General features: G+C 45.4%; 1 protein-coding gene across 1 annotated transcript; it reads left to right on the top strand.

Annotated features, from left to right (window-relative positions):
- Positions 1–12200: 12200 nt before the first annotated feature.
- On the top strand, positions 12201–22691 carry ISL1 (ISL LIM homeobox 1). The gene is made up of 6 exons (XM_086479936.1): positions 12201–12228; positions 13059–13248; positions 16181–16440; positions 18460–18746; positions 20165–20332; positions 22575–22691. Exons 1-6 carry the CDS (start codon positions 12201–12203, stop codon positions 22689–22691), a joined length of 1050 nt encoding a protein of 349 aa, XP_086336062.1.
- The last annotated feature ends 1884 nt before the right edge of the window (positions 22692–24575 follow it).

Genomic DNA, 24575 nt, shown 5'->3' with positions numbered 1-24575 from the left:
TATGTGTTCTATTCACAAGCACTAGACACATTTTGTCCCTGTCTGAATATAAGCGCATAAAGATGTTTATTTAGCCACCCAAAACTTTCTTAAAAATAATATGGGGTAGTGGAATTATGATAAAAGGTAAATATTTACAGTACATGGAGAAACATGCTTATTCTGTGCTGGACGTTTTCTAAAGATCTTGTTGATGTTGGCAGATTAACTGCATATTTGATTTAAATTTTTTTAAAAGGACAGAACAAACCTAAAAAAATGAAGTAAAGCACAACTTAACTATACTCACTGTTTAGGATTCTGCTACTAAAGTAAATCTGCTAGTTTATCAGTTTGAATCCTAATTATATATGATGCTACTGCCATTAACTAGCCACAAGATATTTCTTCCATGAAAAAGACTATAGTTTGTATGACTCTGTTTAATTCCACTTCACATCTTGCCCCCACTTTATTTCTTTTCCATTTTGTTTCTATGTCATCAGAACATGAATTGGAAGACATTAAAGGATTCATAAAATTATGCTTCATTTTTAATATATATTTAAGCCTAATAATTCAATTTTCAACAGCATTTTGACTGTCTATAACTAATATCCAGTGCTCATTTCCTTTGCTAGAAAAGCACTTTTGTTAATTGGTTTGAATAAGTTCGGTTTGTCTTCGGTACTATTTTATGAAGCCTGTATAAATTTTGTTTCTGTAACCAGGCATAGATTAGAGAGATATTTCCACCTTCTGATAAAAAATATTCTAATGACTGTGATATACTCAGTCTTGTTACTTTCTGAGGAAAAAAAAATCATCATCTGTAGTGTGTGTATTAGACAGAAAAAATGTTTAAGCTGTGGGGGTTTTCTCATATGAAAATTATACTCACCTGAACAAAATACCACCTTTGACTAAAATTTCTGGCACATAACTTGGTACTGAAACTTTTATAATAGAGGTCCTGATATAAGCGAATAAAACTACATATACCTGTAGCCTGATGGGCATCAAAGTCATTGATCATCTGAGAAAGGATTTGTATGTTTAGGCCCCAAAACACATGTTTCTACAGTTCTGGACTGTCATACTTGACTATTCCAGATAATCATATTAATATAATATTGAATCATTAATTTTTCTTCCATTAAACTACATTTAATAGGAGTAACTCACAGGAAGAAAAGATAACAGGAAATGAAGCTGAAACACGTTGATAAAACAGAAGGAAGTTGCAAGAATGTTTTCCTAATATCTGATATTCCACAAAGACCATGAAACCATCACTCCATTATTTCCCTAAATCAAAGAGCAGCTCTTCCGAAGTACATGGCTGTATTTCTCTTTGGGCTCTCAAATTTATAGAGTACTCCAGATGCAAAATGAGTTTAGATGCTGACAACCTGTATAAAGCAAAACATTTCTTCCAAAAGAGGGAGAGACATGAAGTCACCTAACTGTTTGAGCCTGTGACTTTCAGAAAGTCCTTCCTTCCTCTTCCATAAAAGTTCTTAAATTTACAGGCAAGATTTCACCCGAAACAGCTAAAATTTGTCCTTTGTGATGATGGCAATATGTGAGAAATATTGTAAATGAATGAAAGATGACAGAGGTTCAGGAAGCCACATACTTTATGTGACTACCTTCAAACCTATGTGTCAGGCCATTTATGACAGTGGACTGACTTGAGTCCTTAAAAATGGTCAAATGCTTAACTACTTTATAAACAGAGCTCTTAAGCCCATAAGAAGTCCACTTGCATAATAAATAACCTCAGAGTCAAAGGTCATTTGTGTGTACGATAAAGTACATAAGGAAGAAAATAGCACCCAAAATTTTGCGGTTTTTTTTTACTTTATAACTGCTTGTTAGTAAGCAGGAGCGTCTGTAAGATTTGCAGATCTAGTTGGATCACAGACTAAAATGTATATAAATATATTTGGGTTTATGTCTGCTTAAGTATTAAAACTGATGTCCCAGTATAATATTGCACACACAGCTACCTTTGTAAGACACACATTTATTTGCCAGAACATAAAGATGCAGAGACAGTATTTCTTTGATTCTTAAGGCTGAGAAATACACCAGGATGTTGCACCATAAATCAAAAACAAGCTTCCCACTGACAATATTGGCAGCAGAATTTCACCTTTTTTCACTTGAAGGATGGTTCAATGTACCTGTAAAATGTGTATAAAGATTATTGCCTCCCTAACTATATTGTTTGGCTAAAAACTTTTGACTGAGTCCTGAAGATCCCCACGCGGTGCACAGATATCCACAACTCCCATCCTGTTATCAAGGACCAAATCCCTGAGGCAGTGACTGTGTTGAGTCTTTGAGATCCTGAGAAATCAACAGATGAGCATAGTATTATCATTATCATTAAAGCAAATAATTACAACCTTGTAACAAAGTATATTCTAAAATTGTTTTCAGTGATGCTTCTAAACAGGTGCTTCATGCATCTAGCATACCTTCTTTTTCTCTTAACATGTTATTAGCCATTTGCTCTGCTTTTGAGCCATGGGTGCTATAACTGTTCATATCAGTGAGGCTCCACCACGAAACACTGCCAAATATCTAACAGAGATTCGAGGGAAAGAAAGGACTATTCTGCTCATCTATTCTGACCTCCTGTCATAATTCCTGCAATAAAGCTGTTTTTTCTTTTCCACCACATAAACAAATGTTGTCAAACCCAATAGTTTCAGTATCGACAGAGTAATATTTATAGTACAGTCTAGATAAAGAGGCAGGAGGCCTGAAACAAATAAGGCTGACCCCAATTATCTTTGAAAATCCAACTATGGCAAAATATACACACATCATAAAAACATTCGTATCTTGTCACACAGAGGCAGAAGATGGTTCACTGCAACATGTGGTGCCAGTATTAGGGTTTCTAATGTCACACAGCAAATCAATTTCTAAATTAAAAAAAAAAAAAAAAGAGTAATTTCAGGTTTTAAAAAATCTGATAAGAGTTCTCCATCTGCCATGTGCCACAGTTGACAGCTGCTTCCTTTTGCATAGCTAAGATCAACCTGACCTTAGCCAGGCAGCCTGTGCAGGGTATATGGGCATTGTTGAACATATTAGTGGAAAAGTATTAAGGCTTGGCAGAATATTCTGTTCTTTGCCTTCTGTCTTTTGCTCTGATTAATACCTATCCCTTTCCATACTGTTCCTGTCTGTCTCATATTTCTTCTCTGTGGTAGATGCCTTTTAAGAGTAGTTTGATTCAGTTGCAGCTGACCTTTCATGGAGCAGTGCTGACTCACATCAAGTTTTTATAGGCCTGCTAGTTTCTGCACATATGTGGAGCAGGGGTCCTCTTTGACCTACAAGAGTTACAGAGAAAGAGAAGGAGGTTTTTGAGGAGAGATCTTTAGCAGAGAGGGGTACTTTCTTTTGCAAGACCAATGCTTTCTCAAAAACAAAACAAAGAATCAAACAAAAATAATACTTCCTTCTTTAGGAGAAAGAAATCCTGTGCAAATCCAAGAGTGGCAAATAATTAAACAGTTACAGTATTACAATGAATATAAACATAACCATGTTTTGACAAATGTATTAAGATTGATTGTAGCCCTAACAGAAAAATATTTCTGTGAGAGTCTGGAAAACTTTTGCGGCTGAGTGCCAAATCATTGCCATCAGTGGCAGCATCAGATTTGTTACAGCCTCGGCATCAAACTCAAACACACACAGCATATCCGTGAAAGAAGCTCTCTTCTTTCTGTTTTCCTGCCCTGCCTCCATCTTCCCTCTCTTCATTCCTCATTCTGGCATGCTCTTTCTTTTATATTGTTTTCACCATCAGTTACTTTCCTTCTTCCTTATTTTCTCAGTTTCCTATGGCACTGCATTCAATTTCTTAAACATTTCTCTCAGCTCTGCCCCTCCATGGCTCTACATATTCCCTCATACATTTTTGCTTATGCTTCTCCTACCCCTACCACCACATTCATCCTTTTTTATCTTTTCCCTAATCCTCATTCTCTTTACCATAGTCACTCCTCACACACACATTTTGTCCTACCACATGGCACAAATGCATATGATCTTCAGATCAGACCATGTCTAGCCTCTTTGCAAGGCCTCCCATTCATTTTGGTGCTCTTGACAACAGTGGGACTGACACGGCTTCTTTACTGATTGCACTTGCAGCACTGCCCAGAGTACATGTCATCAAGTACGATCCTGGGGCTAGAACGCATTTATTGGCCTGATGCGTCCAAAGAGCTTTTCTTTTCTTTCCAACCTTTCATGAAACCAAATGGACTAGTGTATAGCAGACAATCTACAGGCAAAGTGGAAAAATGTCGTAAATATATCGAATTTCCTCTGATCTGCAGTCCATATATATTATATGTGCAGATAGGAAGTGGATACCATTTAAAAATTCCTGATCTGCGAAACATAAATTTGGTAGTGAAGCTGTTAAAGTATACACCATACTTGCAGGGTCTTTAAATGCTGAGTTCATCTTGTACATGTTTGTTTACACAGGAAAACCGAAGATGTGTGCAACAGCACTGAAAAAGTCACAATATGTGGATGCAAATAACCATACAGGCAGAAATATACGTCCTATAAAGAGAACAAACGATGACAGGCAGCTCAAGCTCTTGCTACACTTACTCGTGATACATTTCTTTTCATGAACTGGGGCTGAATGCAGGATCCTGAGCAATACAAAGGAAACCACAAGTAGCTTTAGTAATGACTATATGCGCCAGATGAATGTTACAAATGTGTAACACATGTATTGGTGGTGTCTTTTGCATTAATACTCTGATTGTCTCTCTATCTAGATACATATATAACCCAATACCACTGTATTGTATGATATACACCTTTCATCTTCATATGTAATGGATGGCACATCTCCTACTAGTGGGAAAAAACGCTAAGCCATAAGTGTGTTGTGCGTGCTTCTTCTTAATGTAAGATTTATGATTTATTGATGGTTCTTATTTGCCCCTCTTCGAAACAGAAACCACTGAACAGTGGACAATACATAAAAGTCTCCCCTCCCCTTTCTTTTGCTTTCATGCATGAGAAATGATCGTACAAAGGGTCACGGTCTATCTTTAATTCATCCCTCTAACATGCTGATTGCATGACCTTCATTCAGGTTTCTCTTGTTTTGTATGTAGCCACTTTAACAAGTTCGTGTCTGCAGTTTTGATACTTGTACTGTTGGGATTATGCAAATCTTGTTATAGTTTTTTTTTTTGGTTTGGTTTTGGGGGGGGGGGAGGTATCATGTTATAGGGGGGCGGCTTCACCTCAGAACAAGTATAATAAACTGTGCGTTGCAGGGCTACTCATGTGAGCACACAGAACTTGCAGTATTTATGCACCCTGAGTTCTAACTGTTCCCTGATTAGGCTTCATCTCCTTTTTGGGTATCCCTACTGCTTCTCTGGTCACCAATTTTGTAAGTTTTCAGGATCTAAGCAGTAATAGTTAATTTAACTGGGCATCATTTTGTGTTTACACATACCTATTTTCTTCAGCTAATTAATTCTACCTATCTAACCTTCACACAGCTAACGCTGTGTGTTTGTTTTTAAAATGCCTTTTTTTTTTTTTTTTTTTTTTCAGGTTGCAGCTGTCAATTTTATTCTGCTTTTTTGGGAAGCAATAAATAAACCTTGTAATAACAAAAGGCGGATGGTGTATTCACTGCTAGGTCTAAAGCAGATCACTGCTAGATCAGACAAGTAATCCACTAACAATTCGTCAAACTTAGTTTCTTCTAGTTGCTATAGTCCTTCATCTATTTGCTGTTATTTCCCCCTCGCTGCGGCTCTTTGGGTCTTGTTGGCGTCTTTCGCATCGCTTGAAACGCTGTTCCGAAGGCCAGTAAGGCGCGGGGGAGGAGAGCGAGCCTCTCGGAAGGACAACGGGGCAGTGCCTTCCGTACAGCGATATTCAAAGTTGGTGAGATGTTAAAGACGTCGCTGCGAGCAGGAGTAGGGGCAAGGGTGGCAGTTGTGCACGGCTAATTGCCTCTGAGGGAAGGCGCCTTCGCTCAGCCAGGCGGAGCCCTCTGTACGGGGGCCGGTGCCGCTCGCACCGTGAGGGCTCGCAGCTCTTCCCGCCGCCTTCGGCTCCCCGCCTCGGCCCCGGGACGGGCGGCCCGGGCAGCCGGGCACCCCGCGGAGCTGCGCGGAGCGGACAGCGCCGTCCCGCCGGCCGGGGAGCGGAGCGGAGCCGCCCGCTCTCTGCCGCCCATGGAGGCGCCCCGGCAGCCGGCGGACCGCGCCTGCAGGGGTACCCCGGTGCCCTCGGGCCGGGCGAGGTGGGCAGGGAGCCGGCAGCCCCCTCCCGGCCCGCAGCCTTCCGCAGCCACCGCGGGCCCCGACAGCACCGGCCCCCCGCGCCCGCCCTGGCTGCTGCTCGTGCTGTTGTTACTGTTGATGATGATACGGATGTTATTAATTAGGGGGGGGGGGGGCTGTTGGGTTTTTTTACTTTCCAAAGCCACACTCCAGAGCTGAGGGTCTGGGCTGTTTTCCTGAAGAAGGGACCATTGTAGTAGCACTGAGCAGGGACGCTGCATGAGGTTATTTCGGCGAGGCAAAATTCCAGTGGGAACTAGCCCCTTTACGAGGGGGTAGGAGCAGGGTGGCCCCCGCACACAGTCCTGGCAAGACAGACTATTGGGGGACAGAGTCTTCCCGCTGCTCCGCATCCGCCCTCTCCCGGCAGTGTGTCCCCCCGACGTGGGTCCGGTGCCCTTTGGGGCCGACGCTGGGCCGGGCCGGCCTCGCTGCCTCCCCAGCCCCCCACGGGCTTGCTGCCTCCCCCCACAGCTCCCCACGGCCCCCACGACCCGTGGGGAGAACTCAAGGGCCCCATGCCCCCCAGCGGGACCCCCCCCCCCCCCCAGAGCCGGGGCTGAAAGCGGGCCTTAAACTCCCTCGCTATCCAGGGATTTCTGTTCACCCCGGAGACAAAATCCTTGCTCTATTTCCTGTCCTCGAACACTTCCTGACACGGGGAAGATAACAAAGGGGAAAGTTTAAAGCAATAAATATCCCCGACCCTCCTCGCCCCCGTTTACGCCCGCGTCTGCCGCTGCTGAGGCCGGGCGGCACTTGACTGAGGTTTCCAGTCCTGTTGCCGACCGCTCGGCCCGACCCGCGCCCCGCCACCTTCTCAACACCTTTTGGGGATTTTCCTCCCACTAGAATTTTTGAGGGTTTATCTTTCCCCAACTGCCAAAGACCTGAGTCCCCTGCCTGCACCCCTCGTTACAGCGTGCCCCGTTCTGAGAGTATTAAATCGGGGCCGGGGCCGCTGGCCAGTCCTGTGACAGAGCTAGGGCACACCGGCAAGGCTCTAGGAGAGAAAGGACGGAATTTTTTTCCTTTTTTTTTTTTTTTTTTTTTTTTTTTTTTTTTTAAGCGGTAGCGCAATTTAATAAGTCAAATTGTATTATTAAAGTCACGAAGGTTTCCTGGGCGCGCAGAAGCCCTCTGACAGGTTTTCTTGCGTTTTGATAGATTCAGTGCTGTTACGGTACATTTCTCCCTCACATGCAGTAGCTAAGACTTGAAGATTAAAGATCGCACACCTCTAGATGAGTCAAAGCTTACACCCCGGAGCAGCTAATACATTTCGTGATTGATTTCCCCGCTCCGTTGTTTCCAGGTTCAGTCTTGTGCGAAACCCCTTTCCCCTCTCGGCACATTCCACGGGCTCAGCCCTGGTGTCCTCGCCGCACCCCGCAAGGCAGCGAGGGGAAATCTGAACTTCTGGGAGTCCAAACGCAGACTTTTCTTGCAAAGCATCTTTGCGGCCCAAAGCTCCTCAAGAAAAGTTTTAAGCCGGAGCTGACTGAAGGACCTTTTCTGCGTGCCCGAGTGGCGAGGCTGCGCTGAGACACCGCGACGAGTGGGACAAAAATAGCCCTCTCAACCGGAGTCGGAGTCGCTGTTTGTGTGGGGACCTCGCTGCCTCCCTCCCGTCTGAGCCTCGGGACGGTGACCTCCACGGGCCCCGGCGGGACGAGTGGGGAGCCCCCAGCTGCCGCATTCGCGCCCGGGGCTCGGCCGCCGCGGCCCGGTGCTGCCCCAGCCCTGGCCGGCAAGGGCATCTCACTCACCTCTTAAAGCTGCCTCCTTTCCGAAACCAGCACTACCTCTTTAATAATTTCTCAAAGATTTTTTTTTTTTCTCCCCTATTTCCTCCCCTAGGAACTTTTTTCTAGTTTTCGCCGCTGAGCAGACTCGGGACCGAATTTATAGCTGTTCTTTACAGGATGGAAAGGGTTAACTGCCGCTGTCGGTTTGGGGTTTGTTTGTTGGTTTTTTTTTCCCCTTCCCTTGAATGTATATAATCTCATTTGAGCCCCTCAACGTGATGAAAGCTATTGATTGCTGTGTAGAGCCACCGACTTTTAGCAGGCTCCCCAGGTCCCCTCCCCAAAAGTAAATAAATAAGAAAAGGAGGGGGTGGGGAAGAGAACAAGGAAAAAATAAAATTAACATATATTTTCGGAAGGGTCTCAAATATGTACAGATTCCATTTTATGTCTTCCCATCCACGTGCATATCGATATCATAAAAGAGAAATCCTTCAGCAGGGTTTTTATCTAAATGCCTTATTCATTGAAACTGGCAGTTCCACTCATTATTCCACTCCCTTAAACCCGATTCTGATGCTGGCTAAATATAGAGCTTCGCCTTCCTGGGAACGCGAATCGAATACACGGTAAGCAAATCAGTAGCACAGGAGGGGGAAAAAACCCTTGATCAAAGCCCTCCTTTTCTTCCCAATCCTGGTTTGTTGGGGCGGAGACAGGTTTCTCGCTTATTGCACTTCATTTGCAAAGATCAAGTTTAAAATGCAATCACCTCTCCCACAAGTAGTAGTTAAAACCCCAAAAGTTAGGGGGTAGGGGTTAGTAGAATTAAAACCAGAATGAATTATTTTCAAACAAAGTTCTAACGGTGAAAATAAGACGCGTCATGTCAGAGCCGGGAGGGGATGTGGTTTAATCAGGCCAAATTTTTGAAAGACATGCAAACATCCGTGGGGGAAAATGCATAGGACGCAGTACGGAAAAACACCTTCCCTCTTTCAGTCTCTCTCACAAATCCGCGGATTTTTTTCCTCAGTCCCTGGGATGATTCTTTTCTTTGTTGTTGTTTTAATTACTAGCATATTTTGCCAGCTCTCAGCCCGCGAGGTCACCGGGGGGGGGGGCGGAGGGGGGTCTCGGCATGCCCCGTGCAGGGAGGGAGAGGATGATATTCGCAGAGTAGCAGGCGGCGAGGCACAAAGGGTCCGAAACGCTCCCACCACGGGGCGCCGCGGCCGATCGCCCCTTGGCCAGCAGAGGTCGCCGCGCCGCCCGCGCGCTGCCTGCGCGCCCCGGCGCGGGGAGAGGCCGGCCGGGCACCCGGCGACCGGGCGGGGGACCGTCCCCTGCGGAGGGCGATCCCGCGCCACGGCGATGCCGTCGATGGGCACGGCCAGGCACCGCAACGCGCGCCGCGGCCCCGCGGAAGAGGCGGCCGCGCCGAGCGGTGTGGGCTGCGGGGTGCGCCCCAGGCCGCGAGGGCGCGGGGGAGAGAGGGGCACGGCTGAGCTCCCCCGGCCCGGGCGAGCGGCACGCCGCGGCGACACGGCAGCCTGAGTCGATTTGAAGTGAAATTGGCCATTACTAAATGTTCGCCCCAAACACGCACCAGGCTGTCCGACGCCGCCAGCACCGGCAGCAGTTCCTGACGATTGCTTTTTTGGTTAACTCAGCTCACACACAGAACTGTACGTGTACATGTACCTTGTCTCTCACATACGAACGCATGTACATAAACACCCCCACACATACGTGCACCGCCAGCCTCTTGGGTGTAGAAGTGATCACCTAGCAGAGTTGCATTTCACACTGTTTATTTAAGCATCGAATATGTAAAGTAACTATGTGTGTGTTTACGACCCTATCTTTACCTCCTGACACTATCTTGAGATCATTTCAAGACAACTTAGTTATCTCTGCAAGTGGCAACACTGGGTCCCACTTCTGTTTGAAATAAAGCTGGAGGGTGTGTTTGGTCCCTCAGCTTCAGAAAATAAAACAGCTTGCAAACTAAGTCAGGACTCCGAGGAGGTCACTTGCTTAGTAGCTGTCTCATCTGCAAATGCGAGTTTCAGAACTTTTTCTTGGCTGTTTCATTGCAAACAGATTTACCCGCGGGAAGATATTCCGCGTGAATAAGGCTTTGCCTCTCTTTCACTCAAACTCGGTTGCCTTTTAAAAAAATAGGACTCTGAAAAAAAATGTATTTTCCTGATGAGTAGTGATTGGAGGGCACTTATACACTACTTTGGTGAAGGCGATGTGACAGCCCATAGGAAACAGAACGCAAAAATGGGATCTAAACAAACTCAAAGGGGACGTTTAACATTGGGGGGTGGGGGATGGGGGGGGTGTACTGTTGGTGTCAGAAGGGTTTGAGGTTGACACTCTCGGGAGCGGGTACAGTTTCTCCCACAGGCTAAAGGAAAGGCACCGCGTAGTCTAAGCGGAGCTTGCCCTTTGAAAAATATACACAAAGTAAGCCGTGCCGACAGGAAAGTTGCATTTTGCCTGGTTTGGGAAGCTTTCAGATAACCGCCCGCTGGAGCCCGCAGCCCCGGCGGGGCCGGTGCCCGGCGGGTCGGGCTGTGTGGTGCCGTGCGCTGGTGCGCAGCCGGGGTCGCCGCACCGCGCCGCACTCGGCTGCGGCTCTCGGGTCCGGGTTTCCCACATCGCCTCAAGGGAGCAACGCCGCAGAGCCACGCAAACGGCACAGTCCGAATCTTCGCCTTCCCCGCCCCCCCTCCCTTTTTTTTTTTTTTTTTTTTTTTTTTTTTTTTTAATTTAAATAAGCATTTTAAGGGATTTTCCACCGGGAAAGGCAGAAGTTGTTCACTTTTCTCCGCGAATCTCCATTCCCAGGCAGCTACGAAACCGTCTAAACACAGGATGCGTTTCTATTTACAGATTGAGGGGAAAAAAAAAAAAAAAAAAAGAGAGAGAAAGGAAAGGGGTCTAAATGGGATTGGAAAACATGAATAGAACCGAGAGAGTTTTGAGAGACTATTTAAGGTAAATATTTGTACCTTCTTCGATCTTGTGTTTGATAGAAATACATGAAGCATTTATCCACGATTTTAAGAGAGAAGGAGGCTGGAGGACAAACATAAACGGTCCCATCTCGTGACTGGGGCCATGCCTAGCCGGCCTGCCCGCCCTTCCCACTCAGGGAAGCTTCGTCTGGGCAAACTGGAGCAGTGGCTCCCGCGTAGGAAAGATAGACGGTCGGAAAGGAAATAGCTGGATTAACACCAGCACTACCCCACCACCACCCCCCCCAAAAAAAAAAAATATGGAAAGGGTAAATATGGCACGGCAAGCCCGAGAGGGGGAAGGGGTAGAGGAGCCCGAGCGGGGCCGGGAAGGAAAATAAAAGGTGTGGCGGGAGATAAGCAGCGGGGATGGAGGAGAGCGACAAGAAGAAAGTATAAAGGGAAATAGAAATGAGAAGGGAGGAAAAGTTGCCTCCGAGAGCCCGAGCCGGGGCCGCCGCGCCGCCAGACCCTGAAATATGATAATCAGAACAGCTGCGCCGCGCCGCCAGCAGCCAATGGGCGCCGCGCAGGCGTGACGTCCCCGCGCGTGACGTCAGGCCAATGGCGAGCGGGCTGAGTTGGAGCAGAGAAGTTTGAGTAAGAGATAAGGGCGAGGCGAGTGCCCGAGCCGCCAGCGCCCAGTCCGGCACCGCCACGCCGCCGCACCGCACCGCTCCCGCACCGCGCCGTTCCGCGCCGCTCCCGCACCGCGCCGTTCCCGCACTGCACCCTCACCGCACCCGCACCGCGCGGCCGGACCCCGCCGCGCCCCCGGCGCCTTGCTCCGCGCCGCTCCGCGCGCCCCCTGCTCTCTCTGCAGCCGTGACAGCGTGACAGTATCTCCCACGCCGGTGGTGTTTTGTTTTGCCTGTTTTGTTTTTGTTTAGTTTTTTTCTTCTTTCATTTCGAGTGTCCATTTTTTTCTTTTGTTATTACTTCTTCTACCTTTTTCTTTTTTTTTCTTTTTTTTTCTTTTTTTTTTTTTTTTTTAGCGACAGCTTTCAAACCTACTTTGGGGTCTTAAAAAGAAACCGTACACCATTTCACTGTGGACATTACACCCTCTTACAGATATGGGAGACATGGGAGACCCACCAAAAAGTAAGGCGGAATTTTTACCGTTGTTGGAATAAATGTGCTGTCTATTGTAATCATCTCAGGCAGGCGAACTGCTAAAGAGCTGAACTTCATCTGAGTGGTAGAGAAGGTGCCTTTGTTGCCATGCCTGCATGCTTACTGTGTTTTAACCTCGTAGCCTTGTATGTTAATAGCCTGGGGTCCTGCTCTTTTTTAAAGTTTGGGGAGCAAGCAGGGTTTTAATGGGATTTCCAACACGGAGGCTTAAATTCTCCTTGTGCTAGACTGCGATGAGGCTGTTTGACTCTCCCGGACCTAGTCCGTCTAGGGGAATTAGCATTAGACTTGCAAAAGAGAGCAAGTGGCAACCGTAATGATGCTTGTTCTTGCTAGTAGCCTGGAGTCCCCTCTTCTGTGGCAATGGGCTGAATGGGAAGCGCTCCCAGCCACGCGTTCATCGTTTCCAGCAAGAGCCTCTTAAAAAATAAAATCAAACATATAGGTGCTCTCCCCGTAAGGCAAGGAATCCGAACAAGCAAACAATAAAATAAAAATAAAACAACGAGGGAGTTTGGAGTTTTGATTCCGTGCAAGGCTTGCGAAATGAGTATCTTCACCCTGAAGACTGTTCACATCTGCATTTTAACATATGTTCCGCCTCCTTTCTGAATGAGGCAAGGTTATGATGGCACACTTCAATTACCATCCAGAAGTGTAATACTCTTTAAAAAAAAAAAAAAAATAAAAAAATCAACACTCCCAGAATATGCCCTATAAGGGAACGACACTAAAAGCGTGTTTATCTCTGTAGGAGAGTAAACGGTTAGTCAATCATGTATTTATTTTCATTTCAGAAAAACGTCTGATTTCCCTATGTGTTGGTTGCGGCAATCAAATTCACGATCAGTATATTCTGAGGGTTTCTCCGGATTTGGAATGGCATGCGGCGTGTTTGAAGTGTGCAGAGTGTAATCAGTATTTGGACGAGACCTGTACGTGCTTTGTTAGGGATGGCAAAACCTACTGTAAAAGAGATTATATCAGGTACGCCGTTTACGTTGTTTAATTCTTCGGTGAGATTTCTTCTTTTATTTATTTTTTCAAAACTTTATAAATCTGACAGAGGCAGAAAGAGACAAAATTGGGAGAAAGAGGGTGCAAAGACAATTAGTACGCTTTTAAGTGATTTCCCCATAGGCAGACAGGCGAAGAAAAAAGTTAGAGCCGTCGAGTTTTTTATTCCACAGATTCAAATGCAAATTTCAGTGTAAACAAAACCATGTTCGGGAACAGCTAGCTACTGTGTGGGACCCTCCTGAGGATTTTGATAATGCATCCTGTGATTCTAACAAAGTAGGAAATCGTAGGTAATGGGTAACATTTTCAGTCGTGTAGATGTTACGGGCAACACGGAAAGGATCACTTTTTAACACAACCTGAGAAACGCATCTCTCTGTATTTTTGCAAAGGCATAATGGCATTCATAAGAAAGGTACTTCAAGCATGTATGCCGTAAAAATAAATACTCCCTATTTAAACTAGGCCTATCAAAACCAAAAAAGCAAAGGAAAAACAAAACCGAAGTTTCCTTCAGAATGAAGGATCCTTTTATGAGGAGGTTAAAACCTAGACTGAAATGTTTCTTCGCTAAAATAACTGACATTTAATCTTTTTAAATATTAACCCCTTTGGTGATATCTGACTGCCTTTTCTTTCTTATCTTATCTGTACTGATGAATTAGACAGAGCAGATCAAATTGCCCATCATCTGTTCGTGAACAATTGGGTATATTTAGATAATGGAACTGCTTCCTTCCTCACATTAAAATCTGGTAACTGATAAAATGTGAGATTTGCCAATCCTGACACTGCAGAGAAATCAAATCAGGAATTTCAAATGTGTTTATTTGTGCTCCTGGGTCATACAGATCCGTTTCAGCGTCGTCTACTGGGTTTGCCAAACCAGACCTTTGTATGACACTGAGGTGGGGACAGTATTTTTTTTAATTGAAAGTTTTGGGAGCAGGTACCTACCTAGCCATCTAAGATATCTTTTCTAGTTTCTTTGTAATTATGAATTGAAAAAAAGCACTTGAGTCTTTCCTTCCTCAGTGCACAATTCATAAGCAGATCATTCCTTCAAGCCGTGTTGTGAGATAATTCTCAAACTTTTACCATCGCGAAAAACACCCCATTTTTTTTCCTCCCCTATCTTTACTTTTAAATGTGCTTTGAAGTTGTGCTTTTAAATGTTGTCCTTTCACTAATTTCAAATTAAAGCAAAACGTTTGGACTGAGATGCGCTCACTTACCTTCTGGTAGAACTTATAGGGCGAAATTAAAAAGAGGGAAAAAAAATCAGCTCTTTAAGTCAATACGCAATATATTTCATTTGCTACAATTTTAAAAGTAAGATGTGTGTTATGTGCACGTCGACTTTGCATTAGACCGTGAGCCAATCTATAATTGTCAGACATGTGGTCACCACCCCCCCCCCAACTTTTGTACCTATTAACGTACACATTTTGCGATCTCTCTGTTCTTTTGCCGTTTAGCTGTTCGTTTGGGGTTTTTTTCTGCTCGAACCCTTGTAATTCCGAAATATGTATCTCTGAATACAGGATTAGTACACCTCTATAGACATAGCAGCTAAAGATGTATGTAAATAAACATCTCTACCCACAAGCACACATCATAGACTGTATCTCTAAGGAAGTGTACTGATGATGGTATGTGTGGGGATGAATATTAACTCAGCTTTAGGAGCAGCCTTTACAGTTCTGTGAACCCTGTGTGTGCATAAGTGCCTGTACCCGTACATTTGCGGGAAGATGTTAATTTCGCTTAATGCTGAGGAGCACTCAGTGGAAGCCGAGACACTGTGCAGTTCTAGACACCCAGATTGGAGCATTTTTCTCATGTTCGTCTACTGATGAATGAACTGTCCACCTCTCCTCCACGGGAAACGAGGAGCCCGCCACCCACTCCAGAAACCCATTATTTGCCGTATGGAGCTGTCAGATCGAAGTTGCGCTTTCGCTCCTGCCGCAGGGCTTGAGCGGGGGCTGAAGGTGGGGGCTCCGGCGGGAGGGGGCTCCGGCGGCAGGGGAGACGGAGCAGGGGGGCTGAGGCACAGGCAGGCTAAGAAGCCGAAGCTTCCAAAATGCCTTTTAGCAGGAGTGCGGGAGAGGAGTTATACTACTATATATGTGAGCGTGTATATATGTACGTGTGTGTGTGTATGCCTATACTGTTGTATGAAGTTGGTGAAAGGGGACAAGGGGAAGAGTCCCGGCCGCTGGCAGAGCCACCCCTGCCGCGTCCCGGAGGCTAAGCTGCCGGGAACCCGGGCACACATTAAGTGACAGAAGTCCTGAGCGGGCTTCTAGCAAAAAGAACACCATTTGGTGAGGCTGGCACGTTTGTGCATGGGGAGCGGATGGCAGCTTCGTCAGCCTCGTCTTTCCCCGGTGTACCCGGGCGGTCCTGTTCAGCCCCGGGCCAGGCTAGGTCACGTCCCCTCGCTGTGAGGAGGGAGGGAGAGGGCAGGGACGGCACCTCGCCTGCTGCAACCCGAGCGCTGGGGCAAGAGGCAGAGGTCGGCATCTCCTCGGGAAGGAAAGGAGTCGCTTTTTTATTTCATCCCGTTTCTCCTGCCAGCCCTGCCGCCGCTTACCTCCCGCCTCTCCTTGCTCACCGGCGTGTCTTGTTCCCCACCGACTTTTACGGCGTGGGGATCAGAGCACCGGCAGCAAACGAATCCGTTTTATTCTTTTCCTCTTCTGGCTTCTGTATGTCCAAGGCTTGTTTAACTAGTGGACTGCGTGTGGCGCGTCTACGCGGGCCACGGGGCTGCCCACGAGCGGGTGTGAAAACCTCTTTCTTCTTCCCTTTCTCCCCCCCACGCCTTCCCCTTCCCCCTCCCGTGCTCTCCCTCCTTCCCTCCCTTCTCCTTTCGGGGCTGGGCCCTGCTCAGGTTATACGGCATCAAGTGCGCCAAGTGCAGCATCGGCTTCAGCAAGAACGACTTCGTGATGCGCGCCCGCGCCAAGGTGTACCACATCGAGTGTTTCCGCTGCGTGGCCTGCAGCCGCCAGCTCATCCCCGGCGATGAATTCGCCCTGCGGGAGGACGGCCTCTTCTGCCGGGCGGACCACGACGTGGTGGAGCGGGCCAGCCTGGGCGCCGGGGACCCCCTCAGCCCCCTGCACCCCTCCCGGCCGCTGCAGATGGCAGGTACCGCCCGCACCCGGCGCCGCGGAAGCCCGCGGGCTTTGGCGCCGCACGGCCCGGCGCCCGGCGGGGGCGGGGGGCGGGGGAGGGGGGTTTGGGGGGCGGCCCGCCGCTTGCAGCGGGTTCCTCGCCCCTGCGGAAAGGCGGCTCCGAGTGTCCGCGCCCGCGGAGAGGCGGTGGTGCGCCCCAAGCCCGGGGCCGCCGCGGGTCCGGCTTCTGCGAGAAACGCCCGCGGTACGCGTGAGGCGGAGACACCTGCGCAGGGGGCCGCACCCGCGCCAGCCTGCGCCCCTCCTGCCTCCACCTCGCACCGGGTGCGGGAGCCGTCCCCCTCCCGAGCCCGGGACAGCCGGGAGCCGAGGTCGGAGAGGGACGGGTCGCTGCAGGGAGCGGGTCTGCGGCGAAGCACAGACCCCTCTGCCCCCGGAGCGTGTGGAAAAGCTGCTCCAAGCGCTGGTGGAAGCGGGGTCCGAAAAGAGATAGACTTCATAACTACAGGCGAGCACTTAGGCTGTAATTTAAAACTGTCAACAAGCTAATCTTCGGTAATTGCCTTTTAAAGTGACGCTACCTTGAAAAGTTTTATGTGATCTGACGAGAATTTCGTCTTAAAACTCAGCATTGTAACTTCGGAGTCGCCCCACCTTACAACTTTACTCACACTTAATTCTCGACGGCTACATCAGATACTCAGAGACGCGTAGCGTTAGAAAGGGGCATGTCTCTGAGGCAAACTAGGCTGGACAACATAGTGTTGGCCGGCGTTACTGCTGGGTGAGTAACTGTATCTCAGAAGATTATTCACAAACACAGCTATGTTTAAACGGGCTCGTTTCCCACTTCTGAGATGCTTTCAGGTGACATATCTATATATAGTGAGAAATAATCCCGTAGCTGATCACGGCAGAATTCTAGAAAGGTGGTGTGTTCTCCCTATAACGTGTTCGTGCATGTCTCTGAAAGGCATACTGCGTCGGCAGGTACAATATTGCTGAGTTTTGAAGCCTTCGAAATGTCTTCATCGCATTTGCTGATCTATTGTTATAATCAGAGAAGTCGGAAAGCGACTGTACAAAAGCAAGCACTTCTGAATATTAGCTGAGCAGAGTTTTAGAAAAAAAAAATCAAAACAAACCAAAACCCACTAGTGTTTCCATTCTTCCCTTGACTGTGTCAAATTACGTCTAGATAGCTACAACTACAAAATACACGGAAAAGTAGCAGAATCACACGAATACTTTTTTTGCTCTTGATGAGACGCTATCCATAGGTTTGCACTTCTTGGCCGTTTCCACGAGTTGCTAGGCTTGTTACCATTTTAAATGGCGAAACATTCATATTTTTTAAGTGTTCATCAAAAGTCGACATAAATTCACCTAGAACTTCCACTTTATAAGACAGACCCCCGTCTTCCAGGCTCTGGGTTAGGGGGCTCTCATAGGATTTTTCTCCATGGTCACGGTGCAGTGGATTTGGTTTGTTTTGCTTTGATTTGGAAGCATCAAACAGCCAGGAGCTGCTGCACGTTATAGCAGCCTCTGGCTAAACTGAGTTAGATATACAGTATACAAGAAGCAGACCCGAAATATGGTTAGTTTAAATAGTATTCTTTCATCAATTTTCTGGCCAAAAAAAACTGTTTTGGTGATTTGTCAGGAAATAAATACATAAACCCCTCCCCCTCTTTTCCTAGTGCACGCACACCTTAGCGAACTTGCCCTCCCATGTCAAGTCTCATACAGGTTCAAGCTTCTGTCATTAAGGGTTTTAGGGGGGTGGTTTGTTTTTGTAAATTAATTACCTGTGGAGTCAGAAATGTCAGTCCTGTCACTCCACCAACGCATAAAGCAGAGGAGGCTGCAGGAGCTCCGATGGATCTGACTGTTTGAATGGCCTTTGAAAGAGGGTTCACCCCCCACCTCTCCGCCTCCCCCTGTCCCACCAGCTTAGATTCATAGCTTCTGCAGACTCCCTGCTTCCTACTCATGGGGATCCTGTTCCTCCCTTCCCCTTCCCTTACAGCAGAACCTATCTCTGCCAGACAGCCAGCTCTGCGACCCCACGTCCACAAGCAGCCCGAGAAGACCACCCGAGTCCGGACTGTCCTTAATGAAAAACAGCTTCACACCTTGAGGACCTGCTACGCTGCCAACCCCAGACCCGACGCCCTCATGAAAGAGCAACTGGTAGAAATGACTGGCCTCAGCCCGAGGGTCATCAGGGTATGGTTTCAAAACAAGCGGTGCAAGGACAAAAAAAGGAGCATTATGATGAAGCAACTTCAGCAGCAGCAACCCAATGACAAAACTGTAAGTGGCTTCAGCCTCTGACCGTGCACTGCCTTCCTTCCCAAGGAGAAACGCCTGGGCTAAGTCTAGCCCGGCCAGCCTCGGGGGTCGGTTTGACGCTTTTGATTTTGTGTGAGCTCACTTAAAACAAAGACAATTTTACCGCTTAACTGTTATCCTCAATTAAAGCAGACCACAGCGAGAAGCCGACAGAGGCTGCTCAAGCGAACACACGTCTTTTTGTAGGGCTAAGGATACGCGGTGTATCAGATTAATTTCTCTGCAGCATGAATCGCGACCTGCAGAGCTTATAGGATGTAGTAAGCCCAGCCTTGTGTAATATTGCAAATGCACGACTCCTTGAGGGGCAAAGGATGCTTTCGCCCTCCTGTGTGGTTTTACACAGGAGTAAACCCAGAAGTAAAACCCATGAGTAGATGAGAAATTTAATGTATTTTCTTGGCACTTTACACACTACAACGCGAGTGGGTGTTCATCAATGCACTTCGTGTAGAAAAAGACAGGTACAATGCAAAGTTTTTAGAATTACCATCGTGTTTAGAGGTTACTTAAAATATGTATGGTTGTCGCCCAGCAATATATTGAGTTCTCGTCTGTGCACATATGCACGTGTGATGCAAAAAAGCGGAAAGCGCTCGCTGGGCTCAGCAGAGCAAGCTGGCTGTCTCCATTTTAAGCCAACCTTTCTTTTTTTCTTCTGTTGTTGTTAGTCCATTTGAAGAAGAGTCTGTTATTCTCCGTGTGTATATTGACTGACCTGAGAATGACTATTAATTCATAAGGCTGCCTAGTTAAGTGGAATTTAAGGAGTTTCATTTTACCCTGTTGGAATGCAATAAAACACGATGTTATTAACTCGCCTGAACAATCTATTCGTCGAGGCTTGGAGTTGTTTTGCACACAGTGCCTGCACCACAGGACATATTGGGAGGGCTGTTTATTTTTTTTTCTTTTTCTTTTTTTCTTTTTTCTTTTTTTTTTTTCTTTTTTGAAAAAGCGCCATACTGACGTACCCAGGTTTGCCGTGCAGTGGATATACGATCCAGTTAAGGTCACGCAGAACAAAACCAGCCTGGATGCGAAACAGAAAGGCAACACGATTAACCGTTTCTTGTGCCGAGCCGTGCATCGGCAACCAAGATAGAGAGTGCTCGTGTTTAAGAAAGCTTGGGGCAGAGGGGATATGCCTTAAGAGAAATAGGAGGATTAAAGGGAAAGAAAGTAAACTTCCACCGTGATAAATGCAACGGGTAGAAATAGGCTGACCTAGAGTAGAATAGACTAAGACATTCACAGCAGATTAACAAAGCAAATACAAGCGACTGTATAGATAAGATAGAAAGCAGTTTATTGACTCAGCGCTTATATACAATAAAGTTAACCAAGCTCATTAACATCTTTTGCTGGGCTGTTTACAGAATATCCAAGGGATGACAGGAACTCCGATGGTGGCTGCCAGTCCGGAGAGACATGACGGTGGTTTACAGGCGAACCCGGTGGAGGTGCAGAGTTACCAGCCGCCCTGGAAAGTACTGAGTGACTTCGCATTGCAGAGTGACATAGACCAACCTGCTTTTCAGCAACTAGTAAGTGTCGGTTCCCAGCCGGAGCAGGCCAGCCTGTACCCGGGGCAGAGCAATGCGGGATTCTCTAAACGTGCCAGATGCCCTCAGAGCGATGAGCAATCCAGACTAGCCGGCTTTTGCTGAAATTGCAAGGTGGGCATGATGGCACTCCGTAAATGCGGCAAATTGGATTGATTTGACAGGGCTTGGGGCAAAATATGCCTTAGTACACAGCAGAGCTCTTGCCGAGTTGAGCGGGAGCTAGATAAAGCCCGACCCAGGTTTGAGACTAACTCAGCTTGCACACTCCTGAAAGCTGAAAGAGTCTCTATCCAGAGAAATGAAACATTTTTCACACGCCGTTTAGTTGTATGCACATTTGTGAAAGAAGTTTCTAAAATTCGCCCCTCTCCCCTTCGTGCCAATTGTGCCTTTATGCGATAGGGTGGATTTTAAATATATGATTGCAATGTAAACCTGTGCCCTTGTTTTGTCACGTAAACATGAATAGATTAATTAGATTTCTGAAATCCTTGTTTTAAGCATGTACCTTTAGATATTAGTTCATGTATCTATACATAATTATATACTCACAAATATACACATATATACAGCTTACATCAAATGTGTTTTGGAAAGGATATACAGGAAAGGGTTAACAGGTATTCACATGAAAAATTCAAACAATATAGTAAACTGTCTTAAGCCAAAAGAAAACACACTTTCTAGAGTAAATTATTTTCCTAACTTACTTCCTTATGCCTGTGTCATTTGGCAGATCATATGGGACCATATAATCTACAATATTTAGGCCAAACAAGATGAATCAAGGACAGAAGTTCAGCCTTAAACTGAATTTCCTGGCCTAAGTGTGTTAAAACCGTATCTTTAAAATAATGAAGTACTTTGTGTATGTTTTTCAGTGATTCAAAATAATACTTAATGATGAAAAATTAACATAGAGACCCTCTTTTGGTCTGTTGGGCCTTTTTTTTGACATGGACCGATGAAGGACCAAGATTTGTAGCCATATCTAGAATTGTTTTCAGACCTTTTCAGTTTAGCATCATGCTCTCTTGCAAGCTTGCTTTTCTTTTGCCCAGTGGCAGGCTGCAGTGTGCTTCCCTCCCCTGGCAGACCGTGCTCACTCGGGAAGAGGTAGCAGAGCAGCAGGGCTGTTTGCACCATCTTAGCTCTAGGGCCACCACGGGTTTTCCTGCTTTAATCAAGCTGTCAAGCAGACACAAGAAAAATTTATCTCCTTCGGCTGCCTTACTTAACAGAATAGGAGACTTCAAAAACCTTTGATGCAGTGAGATTTTGATGGAGTAGCTTAAAAAAAAAAAAAAAGCTAAAAAAGGCACAATGGAAAATGTATAGTCCAAATACACACGTGCATATAGGCAATCAGATCATTAGACAAACAGATGAATATTGATATGTATATTGGACATAATGTCTGATCCTGAAAAGAGTTAAAGTAAAGAACTGTGTATGGAACAGACAGCTCATCGACTGTTCAAGGCACGTCTCTAATCTGGAAAGGGCCTTAATGACTGGATCGGCCAGCTAAATAGGTGCCAAAGAAATGCTTTTGGATTAGGAAAGCTCCACCCTTCAAATCATGCCTTTTCCCAAGGCCGCTCCTAAACTAACGGGAGCCGCGGGGCACGTGAAGATGGAGAAGTGTGACCTTTTTATCAAACTGACTCTCGTTAAAAAGAGATAGCACCCGCTTCAAATCACAAATGAAAGAGGATGGCTTGTTTCAAATGCCTTCTGCTCCTGGATGCTCCTTCCAGGTTTATTTTAGTAGGTGCACAAAAAGGGAAAAAAGTAACCTTGCAGTTTCGTGTCAAAAAAAACACATGCGCTCTTAAATAATTGACTAGAACATCCTGTTGGGATTGCCACTCTCGTAAGACAGGGAAGAAGGCCTCATTAATAAGTTTGTTTGTTTATTTACTTGATTTTTCAGTCTTTTTTTAAAAGGTTTTTTTTTTTTAACCTTTTTTTTTTTTTTTCGGTGATTTGGCGGAAGGCCTGAAGAAGATTCCTGTGAAGTCAACGGGGAAGCTAAACAAAGCAACAAACAGTGACACAGCCTCCTGTGGAGATGTATCAGGCTGTTCGGCTGCATGCCTGTGTATTTATTTTTGCGTTCTTTTTTTGCCTTTGCCTGCTAATTTTCTTTGATTGTTACGCTTGTAACAACATTTCTTCTTTTTTTTTTTTTTTTTTTTTTTTTTTTTTTTTTTGGCAGGTTAATTTTTCAGAAGGAGGACCCGGTTCCAATTCTACTGGAAGTGAAGTAGCATCAATGTCCTCTCAGCTGCCAGATACGCCCAACAGCATGGTAGCCAGTCCTATTGAGGCATGAGGAACAGTCTTTCAGATTTCTGTTGTTGTTTCTGCCCTTACCTTCACCCCTTGGAGAGAGTGGGAAAGTGATCGCGTTGGGACTCCGAAATTTAGGGGGGAAAAGTGTTTAACAACCCGGTAATGAACCTGTTAAGGAATCGTTCCATGAAACGAACGGAGTCGTGTTTGAAAAGACAAGGTAACATGGTAGCAACACTGTGAAGACAATCATGGGATCTTACTAGTATAAATATTAAAAAAAAAAAAAAAAAAAAAAAAAAGAAAAAAGAAAAGAAAAGAAACCACACAAAAAAACCCCACCAAACCCCGTGCTATTCAATGATCAGGGGAGGATCGAAAAGACGTTTTCAAAACGTAAAGGATTTGTACTTGTGGATCTCAAAAAAAAAAAAAAAAAAAAAGTGAAAAAAAAATATCTTTTCATTTGACTGCACATATTGGGGATAAACCAAGGTAGAAGGACTTTCTATTCAGTCCTTCCCAATCCGAATGGTGCTGTTTCTGTATTGGTGATTGCTTTGCCAAAAGGAGCTCCAGTAGGTTTTCCATCATCAGGAAAGAGACGATTTAGCCCTGCATTGTTGAAAGATTCATTGCAGGAAGGTGGAGCTGCATTGGTTTGCAATGTTGTTTTTAGTTGACTCTTAACAAGGCGTTGTTTCCTGGGTCTCTTCTAGTATGTACTGTAGCGGGGTTTTGGTTTTGTTTGGTTGAGATCCACTCTCTATCAAGTGCGAAGCGATTAAAAATAGGTTTTTGAATTCCTCTTTAAAAACCAATTTATAAAAGCATTGCAACAAGGTATACCTCTATTTTGCCACAAAGCGTCTCGGGATTGTGTTTGAAATGTGTCCGTCCAAGAACCTTCCCCTCCCCCAAAGATGTGTATAGTCATTGGTTAAACCGACCGGTTTTCTCTCTTTCTCTCTCTCTCTTTCTCTTTCTTTCTCTCTCTCTCTTTCTCAACAAAGAGGAAAAAAGTAAAAAAAAAAAAAAAAAGAAAAAGAAAAAAGGAAAAAGAAAAAAATCCACTCTTTTTGTTTGCTCTTGCATTGCAAAATTATAAAATAATTTATTATTTATTATCGGAGGACTTGCCACTTTTCATGTCATTTTACTATTTTTTTTTGTTTGCTGAAGAAAAAGAAAAAAAAAAAAAAAAGAAAAAGTTGTACCGTGGTCTTTGAATTATATGTCTAATTCTATGTGGTTTTTGTCTTTTTTTTTTTTCTTAAATATTATGTGAAATGAAACCGCCATATGTAGAATTATTATATCTGCAGGACTATTTCACTAAATAAGCGTTTGGAATAGAGAAAAATAATAATATTAATATTAAATAGTGAACAAAGTTCCCTCTTAAATATTTACAAGTTAGCAGCTAAAATACCTGAAATAAAATATTGCATGCAAAGCAGGTCGTTAGTGAATAAAAAGAGTGTGATATTTTATTGCAAGTATTAACGACCAGCTTGTAAATTTCCGTTTCAACAACTATATCAGGGCTAGTTGGATGCCTTAGCTTTCAATCGATAACGTTAGAAACTCTCTTGTTCCTGCCCCATCCCTTGCCCTTAAAAGTGATATTACTCTAGGCATGATCTGACATAACGTTAAGACATCTAAAGAACTGGGAGCTCAGGCTTTTTGCTGAGTTCTATTATTTTTAAAAGATAATAAAAAGAAAGTGCTGTATACCAAAGCCTCGTTGTTGAGATTGTTGAAGTGACCTGTACTTTAAGTACAAGCTCCTGATAAAAGGGACGCTTTTTGCTTAACGAGTCAAGTATGACCATTATTTATCAGTGTCTGCTGTCAAAACTATTGAAAAATGCTGCAGGATAAATAGTTTGTGGGGATATTGCTGTTAAATTGCACGAAT

This window comes from Leptosomus discolor, chromosome Z, assembly GCF_034619465.1.
Source record: "Leptosomus discolor isolate bLepDis1 chromosome Z, bLepDis1.hap2, whole genome shotgun sequence".
Classification (NCBI taxonomy): Eukaryota; Metazoa; Chordata; class Aves; order Leptosomiformes; family Leptosomidae; genus Leptosomus; species Leptosomus discolor.
The sequence above is the reverse complement of the archived record's forward strand: the minus strand, read 5'-3'. Positions and strand labels throughout refer to the sequence as shown.

Bases quoted from the DNA above. Each gene is read 5' to 3' on its own strand.
- ISL1 (XM_086479936.1), top strand. From the start codon at position 12,201: ATGGGAGACATGGGAGACCCACCAAAAA. The intron at 12,229-13,058 runs GTAAGGCGGAAT...TTTTCATTTCAG, and splicing joins CATGGGAGACCCACCAAAAA to AAAAACGTCTGATTTCCCTA. The intron at 16,441-18,459 runs GTACCGCCCGCA...CTTCCCTTACAG, and splicing joins CCGGCCGCTGCAGATGGCAG to CAGAACCTATCTCTGCCAGA.